The 20374-nt window shown below is 36.8% G+C and overlaps 1 protein-coding gene across 2 annotated transcripts in view; it reads left to right on the top strand.

Annotated features, from left to right (window-relative positions):
• Positions 1 to 20374, top strand: part of PRKAR2A (protein kinase cAMP-dependent type II regulatory subunit alpha) — a 65790-nt gene that overhangs the window by 10066 nt on the left and 35350 nt on the right. The window contains exons 2-3 of one of the 2 annotated variants that reach the window (XM_074151315.1): positions 12456 to 12493; positions 14983 to 15018. In XM_074151315.1, the coding sequence (XP_074007416.1) occupies positions 12456 to 12493; positions 14983 to 15018 (74 nt within the window). The remainder of the gene's footprint in view (positions 1 to 12455; positions 12494 to 14982; positions 15019 to 20374) is intronic. The other variant, XM_074151314.1, reaches the window with a different exon arrangement.

Genomic DNA, 20374 nt, shown 5'->3' with positions numbered 1-20374 from the left:
TCTGTGTGAGCATCTCTTAGACCTTGTAAAGTAATTTTAATGTCTTGCTGCTGAAACCATTTAATTATTAAGTGTTATGCCTTGTGGTTTTTTTTCTTAACACTGTCAAACAATGTAACTTCGTATGATGTGCATTGGTTTTGCTAGACGTTTTCTTTTTAACTTTTCATGGCTTTTACATGTAGACTCTTTTCCTAGTTAAAGACTTGCAATGTGTACCAGTTGTTTTGAAGTAGTATGTAACAGGGACTGTGGGGAGCTTTATACTAGAAGTTCTGCTACTAAAAATCAGTTCATCTGGAAGCTAGGCCATGTAGTACTTGCCACCTGCTGTACCTCAGTTTGGTCAGAGAATTTCTTTTTATTGTTACTGGCATATTTATGTTAGGATGAGTGCTAACTTGTGCCCTCATGTAGGGACTTCAAACTTTTATGAGCATAAAAGAGGATTTTCCCTGATCTGGGGAGAATACACAGTATTTTTTTTACTATTATCCCTTAGGAAACAGGACAAATCTGTCTGTCTTTACCCTTCCTCTTTACCCTAAATCCTCTTCCTGTGAAAGTGCACAGGATGCGGTTACTGGAAGTGTGTGTGTCTGTTTGTCTGTCAAAATACTTTTTTACATGGAGATTATTCTTTTTACAACTATAAGTTTTAAGTAAACTTTGCTAAATGCTGACTTAATATTGTTAGAAGTGTAAATCTGAAGGCAGAAAAGCCATAAAATACATTACTCTGAGATGTAGTACAGAAGCTATTTTTGCTCATAATTTTGTTGTGTATCACAAACTGAAGATTGCCCAGAAAAAAAGTTTTAATTCTAAGTTTTAAAGTATACTTAGAATCTACTCAAATTTATTTATGCATTGCTTACTAAAAGAAGCTGCTACCAACTTATATCTGAATGGAACAAGATCTACTCACGGATTATTGATGAATATAATTGTACTGGTAATGAAGTAGTACTTCATATTGTATCACATAAAATCACAGAATTGCCGGAGATATTGCTAATACTTGGGCAGAATCCATGGTACCCTTCTGTACCTTCTACCTCATCACTTTGTACCACCCCTCAGTCTGCTGGCTGTCATCCTCCCTCAGAGCTGACCGGCTCTGAGCTACCAGCTGTGGTGGTGTGGAAGGGCTGGGTGTGATTCACATTTTGTTGTCTCCATATTAAAGCATCAGATGAGAAAAACTGACATGAATTTTGGAGTCAGTTGTGCTCATACAGAGGATCCTGCACCCTAGAGCTGAGGGGAAGCAAGGTAGAAAACCTGGTGTCCAGCACTGATTCTGAAGCTACCACTGCAGGATAAAATTATTAAAAAATGTGATATGATGCATGATATAATTTTTTTCTCCAAATATATTTTTTTGAACATATTACATATGGGGGCACTAGTTCTTTGAATAAGCTTTTTTAATTTCACAATTCAACAACACATCCTCAGTCTTTTTTAAGCACCTAATTAAAAAAAACAGCTAAAATTAGCCTTCAAGAAGAATTGAGCCAGCTCTGTAAATTGTTGACCTTTTGAGAAAGACTGGTTTGAGAAAGGTTGTTCACAAACTGTTCAGGCAAGAGTGAGTCTTCACTCTTCTATACAGGATAGAGTGCTAAATCCTGGAAAACAGTGAGGTGGGGAAGGATGCAGAAGTTATTGTAGATGATCAGCTGATAATAGATGCCTTTTGTGGCAGCAGCGAAGAGGGCTGACACATAAGTTGAGGTTTGTCCAGAATGTGGATGCTAGTTTGCTTTTATGTGGCATTAATAGAATAAGAACTTATTTAGTATGTTGCAGTAGGGGTCATCACTGAAAATTTCTTAAAATGCCCAACAAAGTGTTCAGTTTGCAAATATGGAAAATGTGCCCCTGCTAAGAAATTGTAGAAGCCCAGGCCTCTTCTCTTTTGCCCTTTCTTCTCTTCTCCCTTTTAAAAAAAATGAGCCAAACTCCAACAGCCTAAAACCTATATGGTGGCTCTGTCAAAATTTATAGTTACCTACCTGGAAAAAGGGTGTCTGGAACTAGAGGGTCCCTTAACGCATCTACCTACAAATGAAGTTTACTGCTATTTCCCTTCTTGCTGTTGGAACTTATGCTGGAAATAAAGTATGAGTTTTAATGAGCTGTTAGAGTATCTTTAGGGAATCACAGAATGGTTGAGGTTGGAAGGCACCTCTGGAGGTTATCTTGTCCAGCCCCTCTGGGCTGCCTAGCAGGGCTGCCTAGAGTGTTGCCTAGGTCCATATCTAGATGGCTTTTAAGTATCCTGAAGGATGGAGATTCCAGAACCTCTCTGGGTAACATGTGCCAATGTGTGGTCACCCTCACAGTAAAAAAGTGTTTCCTGATGTTCAGACAGACTCTCCTGTGTTTCAGTGTGTGCCCATTAGCTCTTGTCCTGGCCTGGAACTGGACACAGTATTCCTCCAGGTGTGGCCTTACCAAGGCTGAGGTAGAAGGGAAGGACCACCTCCCTCAACCTGCTGGCAACATTGTTCTCAATGCATCTCAGGATATCATTAACCGAGGGTGTCTTGCCTGGCATATACAAGTGTACTTATGCCCTGATTTAAATGTGTACATGTGAGATTAGGCTCTGAATCAGCTTGAAGTCATGCTCAATGCTGGTGTTTCTAATTGAAATTCCTCTTGCTCTTTTATACAGATCAAATCAGATGACAGCACAACCCATTCCAGCTTTGTCTTATGTAAAAACATGCTGTGTTTCATCATCTAAATCAGTAATGCCAGTAGGAATTGGTAATTGATATTAGAAGTGACCCAACCAAAAAATTATGGGTTTTACATTATGGGCTTCCTGTTTTAGCTGTAGGATGCTATGCTTAAATCCCACCTACGTACCGTACCTATCTACAGTTCTGAGCTCAGGTTGGTCTGGCAAGTATAGCTGTGTCACATCCATGCTGGGTATATAGAACGCTGTGCTCTGCCAGTGTCACTGGTGGTTTCTGCTGAGCATCAGATCTTCTCTTCTGCTGTGTTTTTCTTCTAAATTGCTCTCTTCTGTATAACTAGTTCAGTTTTAATTGTTTCTTACTGTCTGTCACATGAGATACAGTACCTGACTGTGGGAGTGATTCCAATCTGTCTTATCCCAGACTGTAAATAGCTAAGAGGTAAAGGAAAAGCTTCTTAATACTGCATCTCATCTGTCACTGCCCACGTTAATTCTTATGTCCTGCTCTAGTGCAAACCTGAGCAGGCCAGCTGTATACCATTGATGAAAAGCTAAGACCACCCCTCTTTTCCTTTGCACTGAAACAGATTGGAAGTGCTGCTACAATCAATGGTCATCGATCAGCTTGTTGCATGCTCAGATTTGGGACTGAAACCTTGCTCTGTCTTCTGATTTATTTATTTTTTCTTTATTAACCTTCCACCATAAAGTGTTCTAAAATGGTGGTAGATGTGCAAGTACAGACTGACCATGTAAGTGTGCCCCGAGCACAAACAATTGCATCTTCCCCTTCTGTGTAATTCATTTATTTGTGTTGGAAGCTGTACTGAAGCTAAGCCGGATCTGTTAAGCCAATTAGGCTACCAGAGAAGGGCACTAGAGTTAGAACAGTTGGATCACGATGACTTTCTGTTCTTATGTTTCCTCTACTTGTGTAATTATTTTTGTGGCAACATATCCATACCTTAACGAGCTATAGTCTCAAAGTTTCATTAGATTTTTGAAAAAGTGCTTGTTATGGTACTGTGGCAAAGCTAGTGGAAGACACATTCCCCAAGAAAATGTGTATTTCGTGAAAAGCAAGTATTCCTGTTCTAAGAGATCCTGCGTCCTTTTTATCTACTGATAAGATTTAAATAACTCGCGACATGCATAACATCAGTTTGATGGTATAATAAGTAGTCGCTTGTATTGGACAGGTTACTGTTGGTTTTGTGTGTGTGTGTATATATATATATACACACACACTTGCTTTTCTCTGTATAAGTTGCTGATTGCTGCCCTGTTTGTCAGAAACTTACAGAAGAGTACCAGCTCAAAATACGTAGATGATTGGGCAAATGTAATTTTATGTTACCATGGTTTAGCAATGATTAGAAGCAAATGATGATGCTATTAACTTAGTGTTGCTTTTTTCTTAAAAAAAAAAAAAAAAAAGCAACTGTATTGTTCACTCTAGAATAATTAGTCTGACATTGTAGGAAAGTGTCTCAAATCACTGAGCACACTTGTTAATTGAATTCTTTTATTCATGTGCTCTTACACGCTTAGCAATGCTTGAGTTAGATTTTTTTTTTTTAATAAATGCTTCGAGCTTCACTACACAATTTCAGTTGCACTGAAGTTAAGTTTTCTTTGTCCTCTTTTGTATACAAGTTAAATTTGTTTAAATATCTGTCATAATGAAAGATGCGAGTGTTCTGTTGTCTCAGTTTGTTGGCTCTCTGAAAATTATGGCTGAATAAAAACAATATTTTGCTTATAAATAGTTTAAGGTGCTAGTAAACTATATTAGATGTGGATGGCATTATAAAACTGTTTAATGATAGTAAATATTTGATTTTTCAAGATACCTTTTATGTCCTGATACAGCATTATTTAAAGACACTATCAGTCTCACTAGGACTTTATAATAAGCCTGCCAAGCAGCTGCCAAGTGCAGATAGCCAACATTTACATTCAGTGTTGTGTGATGGTAGCTGTGACATGCTTCCAATTAAAAGCTTGGTTTGCACACTGCAGATGTCTTCTGAATATTAATGTGTACTACAGACAGAGCAGATGGATCTCTCTAAAATACAATGCAGTGAATGTAAAATTAAGGTTGGGTTTCTGGTGGAAACTGAGAAGCAGTCAAAATCTTCCTTTTTTTTCTTTGTTTTTTCATTGCTAAACCACAATAATTTCTGTGCATTGTCATCATCTTCTTTACATATAGGAAGAAATAAACTCTTCATTATACATCCAAAAAAAAATACAGCATTATGCCTTATTGAAGTTGTCTTAAATGCAAAATGTACCCAGAAATGTATTAGGAATACACACAACATTTGCTGTGCTTTAAAATATGCCTCTGCCTAAAGGACAGATATGAGGCAACAGATAATTGTTGACACGTAGGATGTCTGTGAGTTGAGGATTTGTTCATTGACAAAGGTTGTGTAAAAGTATATGTAGCTGTGTGCATTTAAAAGGTATTTGAGTATGTTATGTGAGGTGTACAGGAAAACTTCATCCTGGGTAGGAGAGGTAGTGTAAAACTGGGAAATGAAGAGAGTGACAGGAATATCAGTGGTGTGCTGCCCTGTAGTGGGTTGCAAACCCAAAGTTAGCTTTCAAAAAACAGCAGCAATCCAGCTGTGCAAGTGTGTGGTTTAATTACTTAAATATTTAACATGCTTCTATGGCAGTCCTTGAGATATGGAGTAAAGCTTTGGTAGTAGGAATATATTAAAAGTCTTGGAAATAACAGGGTGTGGTATTGAAACAGAAAGTAAAAGGGTTTCTATGTGAGTGGGAGTTTAACTTTCATCTTTTCTGCTGCAGTTGTGTTACCCTCTCAGGCAGAATGCAGGTGTGTGAGACGGGAGCGAGCGGTGGAGTACAGGGGGAAGAGCATTTGGAAAAGGCAGTGACAGGGGGTGCGAAATACGTAAATCCGGTATGTTGTTTAACTCGCTGGTGTTATTACCATAGCTGTGTCATGCTTGTTTCCCAGCCCTTTTATACTTAATTTTACAATAGGTAGTGCGACTAGCTATTGTAAAATTTTCCACTTCATCTATGTTACTTTAATAAAGATTTCCCCCCAGATCTACATTGGCATTATGTTTGGCTATTGTAGTTATATTGCCTGGCTAATATTTCTCTCAAAGTTACTGGCCTAGCTGTAATGAAGAGCTAACTGCCTTCAGCAAGGGTACTTATTTAAGTGATACATGCATACTTTCAGAGAAGTTGGCTGTATGCTATTCCTGAGGATAATACTCATTTGATAGGAGTTTTTTTTTAGATCTATACTGCAGTGAGACTGAGAGTAGAATTTCCCATGAGGTTTGGGAGAGGACAGCAGTGACCGGGTACTGTCAGAGTGACAAATAGCAGTGTCTGGACCTCACCCAAGCTGGTTTTGATGATTTTGTCCCAGACCGCAGTTGTAGGTGCTGTTTCCCTTATGGAGGACTGTAGAAATTGACAGGTAAGTCAGATTCGTTGGGCACGAGAGGCCTTTAGTGGGTTATTGCTCTCATTAAAGTTTCTTTACTAAGGTTTAATGCATTCAGTTGTTCAGGATAATAGTGTGACTTTTAATTAGGCTTGTGAAAATAGAAAAACAAGTGATCTTGGCTGATTGCAGCGGCAGATTGGGAGTGACTGAGACTATGCTCTTTGGGGCAGTGACTTAAATATCTTAGATTTCTACTTAGCAGTGGTTCTATGCTGTGGTAGAATTAAAAATTTAATAATAATGAAATATATAAAAAATTGTCTCAGGTTTGTGTGGGGTTTGTTTGTTTGTTTTAGCTTTATTCCCATTGCATTCATCTGTATATAGTTCATTAATCTGTGGAAAGGGATTTCTGAAAGAGTTGGAGTGGAAAATAATCAAAATGGAGTAGCTTACTAGACGTAGTTAAATGACACTTTGGGACTCATTTAGAAATTATCTCCAGGGTTTCCAAGTATGTTTGGTGAAACTTATCTTTCCAAGTAAGCCAAAAGATGTTTAAATGTTGACAATTTGTAACATAGAGCAATTACTTTGTACCTTATAAACCAGTCAAAGGATAAAAATCTGGTCAAACATCTTTAGGGTTTGATGTTTTAAAAGCTATGAAGATGTGAAGTTAAGTCTTCTAAGTGTCTTAGAAATCGAAGCCATAGTAAAAAATGTGCTGAAATGCAAAAGTGTTGCTTTAGAAGAACTGTACCTGTCAGAATCAAATGTTGCTTTAAACTGCACTTCTGAAGTTTCTACCAAAAAGATTTCAGACAAAATTTGTCTTCATTACATTTCAAAGATATTAAATACCCTACAGTATTAATCCTCCCACCTAATATATCTATGATTTCTGGTGTGATGGGAGTCTGGTAAATAGCAAGGTGAAGTTTGAAAGCAGGACTGGTAAGATAGAAGGGGAGGGTCAAGAGACTTGGAATAGGAAGAGTCTGTTCTTCCTTTGCCACCGCACCTAGACATGAGGCTGAGTTACCCATGGCTTTTACTGATTGGGAAATGCCTCATGGTTTCCTAGGTAAGATGCAACTATCTTTTCCTAGGAACTTGCAGTTATTTCTCCTTGATGTGATGTTTCTGTTACTCTGTAGTCTCATACTCATCTTTGGCCCTTTCTGGCTTTTTCTTTCTCAGAGAATCCCTATGAAAGTCACTTCCAAATATGTTCAGGATCTTGACTTTTTATCATCTACTTAATGTTGGGTTTGTACGCCTAACGTCATTCTGGCTCTTAAAACGTTTGTGGTATTACTAATGTGGCTCCTTTACTTCCCTATCTCTGAAATGCCTTCCTCTTCAAGCTTGCTCCTAAAGCCCAAGCAAATTTCCCCTTTTCACTTAGTGTGTCTTGCTTTGCTGTACCCTCCCGTGTCTTGCCTCTTCTGATAATACCTTGAAGATTTGTCAGTTGCTTCTTAAGTCTCCTGGTTCTTTGCAGCATCCTTCCTTTTCTGTGCAGTGTATAATTTTGTCTTTCTAATCCTGAAAGAATTCCTAAGTTTTTCATTCCAGTTCCTGACAGCCTCCACTGTAACATCAGCGTACAGTTATATCTTTAATCACTGTGAAATGTGTTCTTTCAGCTGAGGTTGTACTTTCGCACTGGGAATTTGTCTAATTTCATGTCTGTAAAGCAAGCTCATGCCTTATTGCTATCTCTTTGATCTTCATAATATAGATTACTCTCATAAAAAATCAATGCCAAAAAAAAAGTGCTGTGTTTGACTAGATCTCTGAAACATGTCAGCAAGAAATAGGAGAGGGCCGTATGGGTCATGCCATTGCAATGTCAGATAATATGGAGTGCTGCTTGATAGGTATTCGTTCTCTTGTACTTAGGCTTCAGTCAGGCTGTATTAACTCCTAAATTCTGAGAGCAGAGTTAATTTCATAACAGGGTCGTGGTCCTTTTTGGTACTGAGTTAATATCTGCTGAGAAACATAATTGAAATAGTACCATGCTCAACTGTTCAAATTCAGTTGTGGAATGAGACGAGGAAAATGTACCACTATTTCAATAAAGTGTCTTTAATTTATAAAAACAAACAAACAAACAAAACCCCAAACCCCAAAAAACTCTTAACATCTTAGTCAAGAAGTGCTATTATAACCAGAGGTTTCCCCAAATTTCTTTGAGAGTCAACTAAAGACTTGTCTGTCTTGAATTTATCAGCTGTTTAAAGTCTGTCCATTCCAGAGAGCATATTAATTTTTCTTCTGTCTTTAAAAAAAGGAGAGCCAACCCAAAATAGCACAACAGCTTTAATAACTCTGTAAAACATCTTTCTTTCTAACTGACATAGATGCCTTGCTTGTTGACTTAGCTACTTCTGAAGGAAAAAGTTATTACATTCTCTCTATCAGAGGGATTCTAAAATATCCGAAAGCAAGGATCGGGGCTCCTTTAAGATGAGGCTTCTAGACAGCATTTTTCCATTTTTGTGTCAATTTTTAAATCCAAGCGAAAAAATCAATTAAATTGGAGACCAGGATGAGTTGCTACTTTTTTTTTTATATTTTATCATCTCTTGCTACTGATGGGAGCTATTCTTAAATACTACGAATGAAAAGGTACCTAAGCCTCTATTATTTTTCCTGTAGCAGAGGGGAAAACAGTTTTTAATATCAATGTAATTTTTGTTATTGTTTTCAAGGTTAATGCATGTAAGTCTTACAGAAAAGTAAAGTGTGTGTATGTACACAGACAATCCTGCACCACGGTTTCCATTTTTCTACCTTTTTTAACATTCCATGTTCTCTCTGTTCGTCCTCTGAAATAACTTGCTTCCTCCCTAGTGTTCCCTGACCTTTTGTCTTCCTCCGAATATCTGGCATGCTTCAATTGACACCATCAGAGTCTCTCCTGCCTGTCTCTAACCAGGTTCTGAGTTTCCATCCTCTTCTGCGGGGAATGAAATAGAAGGCAAAAAAAATGGCACCTTTAAAACTCTTGTCCATTTTTGTCTGTTTTGCTTTTCTGAAAGAAACACTGACATGTGCACTGTTAGGTTCCAGAACTGCCTCTGAAGAAATTGTAGTAGTTTGTACCCCCACTCACACTCCCCCAACTTATCAAGCAGAGAAATCATGGATATGTAACTATTATATTAGTAATAGTCATAGGGAACACCATTATTTTACTTACTTGTTGAAAAACAAGTTCAGATACGCATTTATTAAAGTGGGATTACATATCTGATGATGAAAGTCCAGTTTCTGCTATAGCATTACTTTTTAATTAATAGAAATCCTAAAAAGTTGATACTTGAATCTTTATATTTTCTGACAGTTGCAATGGTTAATATTCATGTAAGTCCATTAACATCTTGGTGTGTAGAAAAACAGTTTGACAGCTGTAGTCTAGCACTTCCTTATCGTAACTTGATATAACATTCCATAGAGACAGTCACGCCTCCGATTTATACTCTACTCTGCTTCTGGTATTTCAGCTTTAATAGTTTATAGTGTCAACTCACATGTTGTTTGGATAATCTTAATTGACTTGTTAAATAAGAACAGTTTACATTCTGTTTCTCTTTTTTTCTTCTGTTCACATAGGGTGATTTTTGTACCATGATTCGATGGGAAAGGACTCTAGAAATCACTGATTTCTACTAATTTGTTTTAATAAAGCTGATATTTTATGCCTGTGCTCTATGCACTCCGAGTACTATACTATGAAATCTATGCAACCTATTATAAACTATGTTCCATCTTTCATCAGGAAACCTTCCGAGAATTGTTGAGTTGATTAGAGTGTTACACAAAAGATCTGTCTTAGATTTTTGTTGCACACTCGCTTTAATGGGTCTGCTGCTATAAATCGTATCCAGTATCAAAAACAATCAGCATGGGGGGATTTTTTTCCCCAAGTTGTAATTAGGAAGTGTTCACAGGCCCTAGTAAAAATCCAAGTGCTTGTGGAGGAAGAGAAAAAAAGTTTTCAAGGTATCCAGTACAGAGTGGTAACATCTAGTACTCTGAGCTCATGCCTGGAATGCCGGTTCTTCGTTTGTCCCTGAATTTTTCCTGTGACCCTGAACTGATCTTTTGAGTTTTATTTATCCTTTCTGTAAGAATTTGATGTTCTTAATATGTGTAAGAAGAGGATAGCAATAGCTAGGAGAATGATTGTTGTAATTTTTCTGTTCATTTAAGCTTTAGTGTCTTCTGTAACTGTACAATGCTTATGAGTAGTATAGAGAAATACTATTATGGTAGTAGTGTAACTTTTAAAAAGCTTGCTGGTGTTTTTTACCAGTCCCTTTTCAGTACCCCGACAAAGAAGTGATCCCACGCGCTGTAGGAAAAGCATTCTTTTAGATCTGATTTGTAAAGTTGGAGAATAATTTTACTGTCACTTGTTTGGCTTAAATACTTTAATTGTTGTTTTGGTTTTGAAAGCAGGGATAAAAAAAAGGTAATATCTATGCCCTTTTTCTTTTTCACCTATGGGACTGAGTTTTAACACCGGCCTATAACCACAGTTAGAACTCTTGTGTTAATCATGCTGAGCTGAAATCCAGCATCAGATATTGCAAGGCAAATCTCCATGCCAAAGCATACTGAAGAATATTGGAGAAATTCCTGTTTTTTCACTTTTGAAAAGTATTTAAAAATAATAATAACAAAAGAAAAAAATCTACGTTTGAGGTCAGTTGTTCCCGGCATTATCACATACCGGTCTCTGTTTCTGAAGCTTATATCGCTACTTTTTCAAGTGAGAAAACGAAGTGGAAGGCAACCACTAACAAGTGGCAGTATGGCTGCATGGCAATAGTGCTGTTTGATATGAGGTGCTTTTGTGAATTTAACTAACAGAATGTACAGTATTGATTTATGCAAATGATTCAAATAATTTTTATTAAATAAATGGAATGACATACCTTTACTTTTAGGAAGAAAGGTTGTGCAGTCTTTTATTAGCAAATATGTACATGACTAATTTTTGCCAAGTTAGCTGATTAAAGGTAGTATAAAATGTTTTTGAACTTGGGAAGCTGAGCACCTTTATAGCATTGTTTCTTCTTTGACTATCTATGTGGTGTTCATATATATATATATATATATATATATATGAATGAATGCCCACTATTTTGTTAGTTTTTTTTCTTTTTTGCCAGTGCAGGGAAAAGGAAAATGAGAAGTGAGGTTAAGTGATACTGACATAAAGTTGATAACCACTTATTGAAAAGTATTTGATTTAAAATAGAGAACTGACTGGTTCTAGAAATTGCAGTTGTAAATAAAAAAAGAACCCTGCAACCAGAAACCTGTAATTTTTTCATTTTGAAACAGCCCCTGTTTAGTGTTCCTGTCTAGTGCTTAATTCAGGCTGTGCCTCAGGACAGCATGGAAAACATGCACGTGTTCTGCAGACATTTCTGACTTTTCTTAACAGTGGAGTAGGATCTGTCCTGAGTTAGTTCTGGCAAAACTTGCCAACTTGGTCTTCCTTTCCGCTGCCGGTGTCACTTGCCTTTGGCTGCCAGGGAGGAAATTGGGCCGTTTTGGTCTCTTCTGGTACAATGGTTTAATTTACCTCAGTTTCTATTGTGTTTACCCAATTACTGGGTCTTGTGTCCCTTGAGCCAAGTAAAAGCAGGGGCTGTGCCAAAGGTATGAGACATTTTGAACTTGAATACTGCTGCACCTGAGGTTTTGATATAATAGAGAGTTTGCAATACAATCATCTCACAGCAAAATCTTTTAATCTCATTATGATTTCTGCAATTAACGCGTAACTGACCTGAGACACGGCCCATTGGTGTGCAGGAAGAGAATTCTAAATGTGGGTACAAAAAAATTGGATTGTTTCCTGTTTCAAAGCAGCAGTTTCTTTATATTGATGAAGATATCAGCTCTCCTGGGTGGTACAAGGTTTATGTGCTTGATTCATTGTGAAGTTACAGTGCAGGGAGAGGTGTGTTCTAATGGCTCTGCTGGTGTAAGAGGTTACTGTTAGTGTATCTATCACTATTGCTTTAAATTAGATGCTCTTTAGTGTTCAGTCTAGGAAATAGGCTGGGTTAACCATAGATGTATTATTCCCTTCCGCCCCATCTAATTTCTTTGGAATCTGTCCACAGACTAATCTAGGTGTACGTTGGGACCTTCCTGAGTTGTTCTCTCAGCAGTCCTTGATGCCAGACTTTTCTCCGTGTACTTCTAATGACAAAACACAAGGATGCCATAGGAGTGGCTATACTGTCTGTGCAGTACTGAAAACAGTCATAAACAAAGAGAGCTTTTCATTGGTAAGCCAGAACAAAAGAAAATGCTAATCTTCTGTAGTAGGAAATGTCAGATTTTATCTCTTTAGCATAAAAATAGTCATCTTCTGACAACATATAAAAGTGAACCTGAAATTTTATACATGTTAAAACTGTCACTGGTGTAAGAAAAGCAAACTATCATTTTACTCTTAAAAGCTTTGTGGAGGCAGAATAATAGTGCTCTCTTAACTGTCCTTAAAAGGTTATGTTTTTTTTCCTCTCGTTTTTAACACTGTGGAAAACTTGATGCTGTTTTGATGACACTGAAGCCTGCTATCGGATAAAATAATCAAGATTCTAAAAGAAACCATAGTCTTTGAAAAGTGGATTTTTTCCTATGGTGCCCAAAGTATGTCAGATTTTTCTGTAGTATTAGTTCTCTTCAAAGATGTTAAAATGTTATTCTTAAACATGAGTAAGAAATAGGTGTAGTAGTCAAAAGGTGGAGAAGTAAGTCTGCATGTGCAAGACAGTGCCTGAAATAAAATCATGTATTTACTAACGGTGTTGATTAAAAGTATTTGAATCTGTATATGAGACTAGTTAATCATTTAATTGAAACTGCTGTGACCTAGATGAGGTGCTTTTACTGCAAACATATGAAATTATGTTTTGAATTTAGTATTTCTCTTGTACTAAATCACTTTGTAGCAGGAACCAAACTAATTGTTTTTTGTCCCCCTATTCTTCAATAATGTCTAGAGCAGTATTCTGTCACCATTGGTGGCCACAGGCAGGCCCATGTGGAAAAGTTAAAAACAGGGCAAAGTATGTATGAACATTTTCAGTTCAGAGAGTTGCATGAGTTTGTTGTTTGTTTAATGAACCAGATTGCACCTCTGTTCCAAATGCCTGGCTCCTCTTAAGGTGATATAAACTTCTTGCTTCCATGGTGTTCTTTGACAAGTGAAATAAAATGCTGTCCTTATTTGCTGTTGTCAAAAACTGCTTAAAGGTTTGGAAAGAAAGTTTCATGATTTCTCAAGTTTATCGTTCAGTGTTTTGAACCTCTTTAAGCTTAATGTATGAAACACTGCGTCAATGTTATTTTTATAATGATTGTGCTGTGTTGTAGAAGCTTAGGTCTCGATCTAAATTGTAAAATTAAAAATAATCTTGCTTTTCATCCCTAGCTATTCTAGGAGATGAAAAGAAGATTCTCCTATTCTCCTAGGAGAATATTGTCTCCTTGTTGATAGATTTGGCTGAAAACTCTTTGGAGTTAGCCTGATTGTTTTTCCCTCCAACCTCTTCTTTCTTCTGATTTCCTTTATAATTGCAAAAGAGTGCACAATAATAACTTTGATCTTTTTTTCCTGTTATTATTCTCAGTTATGTGTTTTAATGTAGACACGGGGTAGTTGTAAATACTCAAAAAAAGCTGAGTTCTTGTGCATTTGCTTAAGAAAGCATTGTTCTTCATATTCTGGTGCTGCTGAGATACTCAAAAGTTTCTAACTTAGAAGTGATGGGATCGTTAAGATTTTGGTAGTGTGTGTTTAATGAATCTGGCTCTGTGGTGTGCATGCTTTGATGTGGTATAAAGGCTCATCTAATTCTTAAATGTTTAAAGAATGGAATAGAAAGGTCACTGTGTATCAGGGAAAGTGCAATTATTAGTTGAGGGGAAGAGGAATGAGAAAGCATGAAGCGTTCAGAATAAAATTACTTTGGTTGATTGTGGTGAAGGGGAGCATTGTGTTTTGGTTTTGTTCTGTGTGAAGTTTTACAGATTGAAGCAACTCACAAAGACAGTAACTTGAATACAGTGAAAGGAGGAAAGAATACTGTTTACTAAACGTAGTTTAATGTCAAAATGTATGTGAATAGTGAAAGTCAGGAATTTCATCCCAAATTAGATATCAAGTTTAAATGCCTTGTATACTGAACAGCATGAGCAAAAAAGCAATGAAACACTGGATCCTCCATCTCAGAATTTTTCAATTTAAATCTGTGCCCTTATGGAAGATAGCCTTGGGCAAGGATAGATGAGTGGGGTCAGCACCGGAGCACTGCCCAAACAGTTCCGTGGCTTGTGTTGTGTAGGAGTGTAGAAAGGTTTAGCTACTAAGTTCCATCAGCTTTTGATCTGTGTTAAGTAGCTATACCTAACTTAAAGTGCTTGAGTGTTGTGTAATAATGCTAAGTAAAATGGGCTGGAAATTGATGATAGGTTAAAATTGGGTAACCTCTGTAGAGGTATATTTTTTTTAAGAACCGGGTAAAAAAACCCCAAAACTGCTTACCCTCCATCTCAGCATGTAATGACCTTCTGGAATATTGAATTTTAACTTTGAATAAACATTTATGGGCTGGCAAGTAAGTGGATGAAATGTTATATTGAAGCTTTTTTTTAAAAAAAGATATTTGTATGGGATTTATGTAGTAAAATTATCATGATTATTCAAGATGACTACTTTGAATTTGTAATAATAAATAGCATTTGTAATTTTGGTTTGTTTATTTTGCAGCTCCAGTTGTTAACCGATACAACAGAAGAGTATCAGGTATGATTTCCTTTTAAGAATTTAATGTTTCTGAAAAGGTTTTGAAATGTGTTTGACTAAAGGAATTACATTAAAAATTATCTTCATCGCTGTCTTATTTTTCATACTTCTTGCACTATTTTTTTTTTTTAATAATGAGAATTGTTTCTTAATTCACTGTAGAAACCAATGGAGAGCTCATTGAGAGCAGTTTAGGAAACTGTTCTGTGGGTGATCACAGACTATTTAAGCAACTTTAGCAGTAGTAATGAATTCTGTCCAGAAAAACTTCCCGGGACTTTTATGTACGTAATAATTATGGCAAAGGCTTGCTTTGCAGTGAATTGAAAAAGTGGCAGCTTCTTTCTGCTGGAACACATCTCCTAATGTTCCATGTCACTAAGAATTTTATCTCTGGCTAGAATACAGAAATATGGGTGTCCCCTCTTTGTGTTGTTTTAGGTCCTTGCTTGTGCAACTGATATTTAAAGTTGTAGGATTTGTTCACTTGTTCTGGAGACACAGAACAAGTGTTTGTTTTCTATCTTAACCATTACTAAATGCTTTAATAAGTAGCTGTTATTCCCAACAATTTTTTAAAGTTGTTTTTGAAGAGTATCACATGCACAAAATGTTATGTGTAGATGAGAAGGTATTGTATTATTTTTTCATTCAAGGTGCAGTGTGCATTGCTTTGCATGGGTTACTTCTTTTTCTTCAAATATTTAATTTTAACATTTATCTTGTCTAGAATGTCGTTATGGTTCTGATTTGAAAAATGTCTTTGTGAAAATGCCAACCTGTCAGTGTTTTCTCTCTAGTTTTCAGTTCAAGTCTACCCAGTTTGTAACTTGTGTATATTATCTGACATGTTCTTTGGTATGATAGTTATGGTGGGGCACTGTTGACAATATATACATGGTATATAAATATATGAGATTATATATATATATATAATTTTATGTGCAAAATGTCTTATATCCATGCAGTTCAGTTACTTTACTACTAGTTGCTTGGGTATGATTAAGGGTATTTATGCATGAGTATTTATGGGTATATATATGAGTATAAGGGTATTTATGTGAGTATAATGAAACTTCATAACTCTTAAAAATTGACAGTGCTGGTGGTTTTGGTATATTATTACAGAAGAGATTTAGGCAAGACAAAACTATCTTGAATGATTGAGTTTGATACTCTGAAAATAAACATTGAAGTCATACATTGTAGAGTATCTTAAACTCGAGAGTCTCAAGACATTTTCATTTCTCTGCTAATTAAACTAATCCATCCTGGAACCTGCTGACAGAGTAAAACCTTACAAATGAGAAGTGAATACATCTCAGATTTAATTTTAAATAAAGGCTAAATTATTCCCGAAGTTAAAAAGTTGAGCCTTAATCAGAGAGTAGTTGTAATCTTTTTGAATCTTTAATGCTGAAATATAGCATTGGTGCTCTCATAGTACTGAACTGCTCTTATTCCTTCATTGAAGGGGTCTAAAGGTTAATGTGAACAACTAGACAGCAAATGTGAAATTGAATTGCTAATTTATGCAATTAGATTAAGGAGGACTGTTTAGATGCTTAGTAACACTGTTGCTCCAGGAAGAGCTAGAATTATTCAGAGTTTACGGTACATGTCAGAATTCTCGTGGAGACTTTTTTTGTGGAAAGTATTTTTTCTCCACTTTGTATACATACACTGTACAGGTCATGATCAGTGTGGAATTTGTTAAAATGTGGAAGAGATGCAAATAGCATCCATGCATATACAAGGAGACTTCATTTTTCTTCTCTTGGCAGGAAAATGTAGAGAAATCTACTGGTTTGTTTGGGGGGTGTTGTTTGGTGAGGTTTTTTTTGCACTCCGTACCTGCTGTGTCTGTCAAGAAGTTGCCCAAAACGGAACGAGACTGGCAGGATTCTCTAGAGGTTGTTGAACTCAGCCCCCTGCTATCACAGGCAACCACGTTTATAATCCTTCGCATAAAACGAATGCCTGATTTGTTGGCTTTGGTGCTCTGAATTGATTTGATTTCCTTGTTAGATGTGTTAGGTTTTAAAAAAACTTTTCATCCTGCAATTTTTATAGGATTTCTTTTTTCTTTATAAACCGAACCAACATTGTATTATGGATTACTCGGCATAGTATCGAAATGTATCTGGTTTTAACTTAAGTAAAGCAGAAAAAAACATGGAGAAGAAAAGCTGACACACAATTTTTTTGTAATTGCATGTAATGTATTCTTTTCTGATCTTCTATTCAGAAGAACTTCCTGATAGGCTGTGTTGAACATTGTCAGTCCTACCAGCTGTTGTCATGTTTCCAGTGCAGTGTATGTTTTTGTAAGGGAAGAAAAAAGCAGAGCTAAATTGTTTGCTGGTATCAAGATTTACGTGGGCAAAATTGTAGTTTTACAGTACTCTGGAAGAACAAAATAGGAGAAGAATGTAGAAAGTAACTGGACTTGAAGAAAAGACTTAAAATTCAAGCAAGAATTTTTCTTTTCTTTTAAGCATTTGGCTGTGTAGGGAATCACGGCAGTGCTCTCGTTGTTCAGTAGGTCAAGAATGAAAGTTAGAAAAAAATACAATTCTAATTAAAGGAAAAGATGATAAAGTAATTATCTGCATTATATGTACGGTTTAGGGCAAGCTAATAATCGTTCTGGTAAATGATTCAACTAGATATATGTTCTTGAGGACTAACAATTGTTTATGACTCTCTTACACATAGCAGTTACAGAATCTCTTTTAAACTGCTTTATTAATGTCCTCTATTAAATTTGGAGTGTTTACTCCTGGTCAGTTAGGATTAGCTGCCTAAAGATAACAGGATGATCATTATTCCCTTGGTGCAGTAATGCAAATTCTGAGGATACATAAATCCCTAGAAAAAAACCTCTTGTAATGATTACTAAATTTTCATTTAGGTGTTTATTTTTAGTTATGAAACATCTGAACCTGGGGCTCTTGACTGTACTGGCAAATATTGCTTAAATGATTGTAAATATTCAGCTGTCATTCTTTAAGACTTACTCAAAATTTGAATTTTCTGACACATGGCAAGAATTGGTCAGGAAGTTTATTTTTGCGCTTTTTGAAAACTTGGAGAAAATTAGTTTCCTTCTAGCTTATGTAGTATGTCAGTAAAACACTTCAACAAGTGAGGATTTAAGAACACTGCTTGACAAATAGTAATCTATTAGGAAGGTCAAGCTGACCTTGTACATTAAAACATATGTTGTTTATATTCTTTTTGTCCAGAAGAACAAATTTTGTTTCTACACTTCTCAAATCATTGACCAAAAGTGATGATACTGCTTTCATACCCCATAAGTGATAGTAGCACATTCTCACATGCTATTTAATCTTTCTCCCCCTGTAGCACTGAGAACACGAGGATTCATTCTGCTCACTGATGCTCCCCATTTCTGCAATGTTTGCTGCTTATTCGTCTCCGAGGCTGATGTGTTCCCCGAGGGAGAGGGACAGTGTTGGCTCGCTTGGCATTAAACTCTTCCAGGCGGTTCGACAGCCATGAAGGCTCTGCAGGGAATCCCATTTGCTACTTGACCAGAGAAACGTGGCTTTGTGTGCTGGTCAGAGATCCAGCCAGCAAAGCAGGGGTCCGTGGGTGGGACAGCGAGAAACTCCATAGACTGTGCAGGAGGGTCATCCTGCGAAAGGAGGACTTATCTAATCATGTTCACGGAATTATTTATAGAAGTGCGGAGTGGTAAAGTAGTGTTCTCATGAAGAGAAACAACCTTTTCCAGGAAATGCTAGGAGGGAGAAAGAGAAATGAGAGCTTGATGTTCCCCTAGAAATTTATCTAATGAATAGATTACTCATGTATAGCATGTTTGGTCATGTAACATGTTGAGGTTCCATGGTATGTGCACAAACCTCAAGCATTGTGTCAGTCAGTTCAAATTTGGGTACAGCCTGGTGGCTGACAATTAAAATAATCCTCTGTTTGCAAAATCATAAGCTATCCCTATGTAGAAACTAAAAAGAAAAAACCAAACAACCCACTAATTGTAAAATCTCCTAGCCATAGACTGTGGTGCCATGGGCAATGTCGTTGCTAATTACCCAGTAGAACAGTCATCTTGCTGCTGCCTTAAGTGAATTAGCAATGTCTGAGCCTTCTGCTAGTGTAACTCATGTTACACGGCTCCTGACTGACTCGCTGTGCCCAGGTTTGGTTTGGGTGGCCTGAAAACCATACAGATTCCTTCCTCCCAAGAGGTGGACTCTGTTGAAATTAATACTTAATTGATTACGTTTCTTGATCTTCCTCCAAGCATAGGGGCTCCTGACAAACTTTGTGAGTCACTTTTCTGTAGTGAAAGAGGTTGCAGAGAATACCAGTGAGTATCTCAGCCCTTAGTTGGTGGCTACAGGGTGCAGGGAGGTGTAAGAAGTCAGTGATACCTCATTTCTCAAGTGATAATATCAAAGCTATTTCGAAACTAGAGGGGAAAAAAGCATTGATATTAGTCCCACTATAACAACTGATACAGAACATTGAGGAGAATTTTGCTCCTGGCAGTATATGAATGAAAGTTAATTGTGGTTTTGAAATGAAGTGTGACACCTACTACAGTCTCACTTGGGCATAGTTTCTCCTCTTTAGTCTTAGCATGTTTCAGAAAAGTAAAGTTTTTTTGCTAGATTTCTGTATTGCCATTTCTAGACACCTTTGATTCATTCTACAGAACACCCACTCTCCAGCAGACTTGCTGACTTCTTCATGGGGTAGAAAAAAATCTGACAAAACCTGACACCCATACCATACATGTATCACAGAAGGCTTTCATCTTTTCTTCTCCAATTATTTTTGTTTATGTGAGTGACCTGGTATAATTTCTCTCTTGCATATGCCTGTGCTTCCTCCTCAATCTTCTTTTGGCCTCTGTGGGATAGGAATGGGATCACAGTTTTCACTTAAAGGACTATATGAGAGGATAATTGAATTATATAATCTAGGGAAGCAATATATGATAGTTACTTTCTTAATACTTTTAAACCAGCAAAGTAACATGACTGTCAGGATCTGTGACTATTTTCATGTTAATATAAAAAGTAATCAAGTGAACGAGACTTGCTTTAGTTAGTCCCTTTGGTAGGGCAGCTTTCAGCAGAGACTCGGTGAAGTGACAAGGATCACATCTGCTGTCCCTGGAATCATGTGCTAAGCCCTGTCCTAAGCCATGATTCTGAATAGATGTTTATATATGTAGAGGATAATTTTGTTTGAATGTTACTGAATCCTGTTTTCCCGTGTATCGTGAACATCAACATTTTTGGGGACACTGACATTTAACATTGTCGGTGTCCCCAACAAATATTGGGATTGGAACCAGTAT

Source organism: Numenius arquata, chromosome 8 (assembly GCF_964106895.1).
Source record: "Numenius arquata chromosome 8, bNumArq3.hap1.1, whole genome shotgun sequence".
NCBI lineage: Eukaryota > Metazoa > Chordata > Aves > Charadriiformes > Scolopacidae > Numenius > Numenius arquata.
The sequence above is the reverse complement of the archived record's forward strand: the minus strand, read 5'-3'. Positions and strand labels throughout refer to the sequence as shown.